This window comes from Lagenorhynchus albirostris, chromosome X, assembly GCF_949774975.1.
Source record: "Lagenorhynchus albirostris chromosome X, mLagAlb1.1, whole genome shotgun sequence".
NCBI lineage: Eukaryota > Metazoa > Chordata > Mammalia > Artiodactyla > Delphinidae > Lagenorhynchus > Lagenorhynchus albirostris.
Window position 1 is genome coordinate 19170890 of NC_083116.1, and position 5099 is coordinate 19175988.

The window sequence follows — 5099 nt, forward strand, 5'->3', positions numbered from 1 at the left end:
TTGAATTTGGAGACACCAAGGAGCACACCTGTAAACCAAAAAGGGAAAATCAAGTTTATTCATTGTTAATTAATGAGACTTGGGATTGAATGATAAAAATCTAATGATGTTAATTTTGGTTCTCAATGCTGGCTGCCAGTCTCTGAAGACAAGGTAAAATGGTAAGTAATAGGACACTGCAGCTTAATCCCACAATTAGGAAGCAGCTATCACCCCCAGGGACAACTCTAGTTACTGACTGATTTTCCTTACACACTGTAATTACATTCAGTACCACCTTAGGCTCCCTAAGTGTCCTGGATACCCCCATTATAGGTGGACCTTCCTTTACACAAGCCCTGTGTATTAACAACCCATATCGGTACAAAGGATAAATTATGGAGAAATTCTTTCATGTCACAGAAGCATTCTTAACAAGAGTCCTTTGAATAGCCAGTTCTCCGACTGGATTTAAAATAGGACTTCATTTACAAAAATATGACTTAACTGTAATCTTTTAGGGACACATTGTCATTACCCCAAGCAAAGCAGCAAAGATGGCTTTTATTCCCTGGCCTCAGATTGAGCCTTCAGCCTAGAACACCAACTGAACCAAGCCGCTAACTGTGGCCTCACACTTACCCCTAATTTAGGCCACAGCACAGATTGATTGTTAATCCTATCACACAGCTCAGGCGCTAAGACCAGACAACCATTTAACAACTCTGGGTCTTTGAGCTGGGGGGGTGGGGGGGTGCTTGTGGGGATGGAGGAACTGCGTCCATGACTCACTGTTAACCCATCCCCGCTGCTGGAAAAAAAAATAACTCTAAATGCACATCCTACTGCTTGTGAGTCAGGAATGTCATTTTCATTTATGAAGGATGGAACATAATTTTTCTCTAACATTTCAAGTGAATAACTTTACATACATTTTCCCCCCAATTTCCATAGGAATTTGATGCCATGGAAGCAGTCAGCTCCATGTCCCCAGAGCCTGGCAGAAACTCTTATTTTTCTTACACATACTTTAAGATCAGTAGTTCTGAATTCCCCTCCTCCCTCCAATTACGTTCCTGGTGAAACCCACCCTGACTTAGGGGCTCGGGGGGAGAGAGGGTGGTGTGAATTCTAATTCTATTTTATCATTTTGGACTCACATTTCCATTGAGTCTTAAAAGCTGAGTTTCAGAAGTTCAGAGAAGCTTCCGCACCATGTCCCCATTAAGAGGTGTTTGCCTCCCACTGTGAGCGGGCTTCCCTGGTGGTGCAGTGGTTGAGAGTCCGCCTGCCGATGCGGGGGACGCGGGTTCGTGCCCCAGTCCGGGAAGATCCCACGTTCCGCGGAGCGGCTGGGCCCGTGAGCCATGGCCGCTGAGCCTGCGCGTCCGGAGCCTGTGCTCCGCAACGGGAGAGGCCACAGCAGTGAGAGGCCCGCGTACCACAAAAAAAAAAAAAAAAGAGGTGTTTGCCTCCCACTGTGAGAATCCCAAAGGTAGATTCATCACAGGTTATGTCAAGAAAAAGAGTGGAAAACAGCAAAGGAGACACCCTCTCTGTTAACTCTCCAAGGCATAGCTTCTGATTTCACTATAACTATTAGGTAAATACACCTAGTAGAACAAAACAGAAAATTTATTCCAGAGGAGAAAAGACAGGGTCTTTGAGTTTTATAATATATGGCATATCTGGTACTGTTGCCCCCCTCCAGTAGCATGGCTCTTTTTCTAACTGGCTATATTTCTCTCCTTTCCTCAGGTATAATGCGTGAATGTCACAGCTATGGGTAATCTGACCATTCTCAATGAATTTCTCCTCCTGGGATTTGGGAGTCTCCATGGGTTACAGTTTTTTCTTTGGGGGATATTTCTGGGAATCTATGTAGTGACCTTGCTGGGGAAGGTCCTTATCCTTATAGTCATTTCCCTTGATTGCAGCATCCAAACCCCCATGTACTTCTTTCTGTCCAATTTCTCCTTTAAGATCTGGTACACTACCTCCATTGCCCCTAAGACACTGCAGACCCTTCTCTTAGGTCCCCAGGTGATTTCCTTTGTAGGATGTGTGGTCCAGTTTTACTTCTTCGGTTCCATGGCAGTAGTTGAGCACTTTCTTCTGGCAGCCATGTCTTATGACCGCTAATTTGCTATCTGCAGCCTCCTCCAGTATCCATCCCTCATGAACCTCTACGCATGTATCCTGCTTGCAGGTGGGTCTTGGCTGGGTGAGTTCCTAACCCCTGTGGTCACTGTTACCATGACTTTCCAGCTGCCCTTCTGTCCAGCCTATAAGTCTGACCATTTATTCTGTGACCTGACCCCTGTGCTGTAGCTGGTCTGTTCTGATACTGAGACAGTGGAGGAAATCACTTTCCTACTGGCCTCCTTTGTCACTATGGTGCCCTCCCTACTCACTGTAGCCTCCTATATCCACATTGTTGCTGCTGTCTTCAGGATTCCATCAGCTGCAGGAAAGCAATGGGCCTTCTCCACCTGCTCTTCCCACCTCATATTGGTCACTCTGTACTATGGAACACTGGAAACAGTGTATGCCATTCCCACAGCAACCCAGGCTGTTGCCCTGAACAAGATCTTCTCCCTGTTCTATACTGTGGTCACTCCCATGGTCAACCCCACCGTGTATAGCTTGAGAAACAAGGATGTTAAAAAGGCAGTGAGGAGGCTTATGAGTCAGTGGGTATATGCTAAAAGGACCTAATGGCCCTCACCATCCACAGGGAGTCTCTTTTCTCAGAGCAGCCTGGGCTTCTGTGAAGGAAGCCAGGCACTAGGCTTTGTACTTGGGGGCTCAGACCACTGCTGCTCCCTCCTTCCAGAGAAATAGCCAACAGAGCAGGGACCACCCCTGAGGTCCTATAGCCTAAAGCCCTTGGGAATACCAGGTTAATCCTTGCATGGTAAAATTAAGTTTGCCAGACGAGTGACTCCCTGAGGCTATTCTACCAAGCCTTTTAGGGGAACATTCTAAAGACCCAAATTTGTTTGACACAAAAGTCTATCTCTCTGTCTTTGTCTCTTTCTCTGTCTCTCTCTTTCTGTATGTGTGGTATAGAAATACCTGTTGGTGTTAAGGTTTTTGGTTTCACTATGTGCACGTGCCCAGTGTGCCCATGTGTACACACACACACACACCCCTACATACACACGCAGTCACCATACCCTTCCCATAGAAACTTAGGTGCCCTTCACTGTGCCTCTCCTCAGGGTTCATGCACATTCACCTCACCTTCTGTGGTTTCTTAGATCATCTGCCTCTCCACTGATCAGAACAATCTCTAAAATCCTAGAGAAGCTATTGACTGTTCTACTCACTTGAAAAGGTAGTTAATCAAGACCCTTGAAGACTGGAATAACATCATCCTTATTACTCTTAATGTCCCCTAGCATGGTGCTCTGCACAGATGCAAAATAATTATTTGTTGACTGAATGATTCAATGACTTACCAAAGCAATGGAGGTTTGGTGGATGAAGAGAGTAAAATAAGTCACTTTCTTTCTGCCTACACTGGCCTCTCCTCCTATTTCCTCCTCGTGGTCATAGACACCCCCATCTCCCTCCACAGGCAGCTCTCACTGAGCACCACAGCCTTGCTCCTTGCCATGTCCCCTCATCCACCCTCCCCACAGTGGCAGATGTATCTTCCTAAAACCCAAAACTGACCCTATTATTTCCCTGTTTATCACTCTCCGTGGTTCTCCAGTGCCACTGGGATGGAATCAGAGATCCTCAGCCTGACTTGTGGCCACCTCTTGACCTCACCCTCACCAATCTCCTTCTCCCCCTTTGTGCTCTAGCCACACCAAACTTCTCAAATAGAGTTGGAAACTCCTTAAAGGGAAGATCATATGCTCACCATGTCTCTTCAACAGTATCTAGATCCAGAGTGGGACAAAAAGTAGTTGCTCAAATAAGACGTCTTCAATCGAACTGTAATGGGACTCTCACCTTCCTTTCCTCTTTGTTTCCATTTATTGGCTTCTGGCCTATGAAGCAGCTTTGACTTGAGGAAAAGGTAATCTGAACTGACTGTCAGTGATGTGTGTGTGTGTGTGTGTGTGTGTGTGTGTGTGTGTGTGTGTGTGTGTTTTACCTCATTTCACCTGCCTACCCTCCAGGTGGGCACCATCAGGAGCACAGATAGACTCCCTCCCCCCAAAAAACCTCCTCCTACAATATGAGTCAAAGAATGCCAAGCAGTTTGGGAAACACTTTCCCAGCTGGTTCTTCCTACTCCCTTCCTGATCACCCACAGAGTTCCCTCTTGTATAGGGTCTAATTGTCTCTAATCTAGCTTTAACTTCTTGTAATTACCCTCAATTAGGAAATAGAGCCTGCAGAACACACTCCTTGTGGTTAAGACATGAATCCAGTGCAGAAGTGTAATTACTTTTCAGCCTCTCAGGGGTTCTGCCTAGCCTTCTGTGCAGATGCACAGAGTGGAAATGCTTCATCTGCTCTATGCATACATGTTTTTCTTTTTTTCTTGAACCCAGGTTTTTGATATAGGTTGAGGGTTTCGTTTAGTGCATTGGCCATTGGGAATTTGTTTTTAATTTACTGGTTATAGGTCAACTGAGCTTAGAAACCTTCAACTACTTCCCATTGCCCTTAATAAAGTCCAAATGCCCCATGGAAGTAATCAACATTATCTGTCAACACCCAAGGACTCCTGTAGCCCATCTAGAGCCTGGTCATGGCCAAAAAACGATATACCACTTGTCTCAATCTCTAGTCTCATCTTTTGTTGCTTGTTTGCTCTCTGAACTCCTTTCCTTCCTGGATGTCTTTAAGTTCTTCAAACCTGTTTGCCTCCTCATAACTTTCACACATGCTGTTCTTTCTCCCCTTCCTTACTCCACTTTTCACCTGGCTCATTCTTTGGGTTCCACCCAGTCTCTTTATCATATGCTCTTAGAGCACCCTAGCTTTTTCACTTTTTCATTATAAATTTCTCACAACTGCATTTGAATATTCTGCATGATATAATATAGATACAGATATATATCCTCTACCTGGATTATAAACTTCACAAAGGCAGGATCTGTGTCTGTTTTGTTTGAACACTACATCCCTAGTACCCACAGAGCTTAACAAGGAAT

The 5099-nt window shown here is 45.2% G+C and overlaps 1 protein-coding gene across 1 annotated transcript; it reads left to right on the plus strand.

Moving 5' to 3' along the window:
- Positions 1 to 1761: 1761 nt before the first annotated feature.
- LOC132513456 (olfactory receptor 6N1-like) lies at positions 1762 to 2697 on the plus strand. The gene is given in 1 exon segment (XM_060137835.1): positions 1762 to 2697. A coding segment is annotated over 1 exon segment (936 nt).
- Positions 2698 to 5099: the final 2402 nt, after the last annotated feature.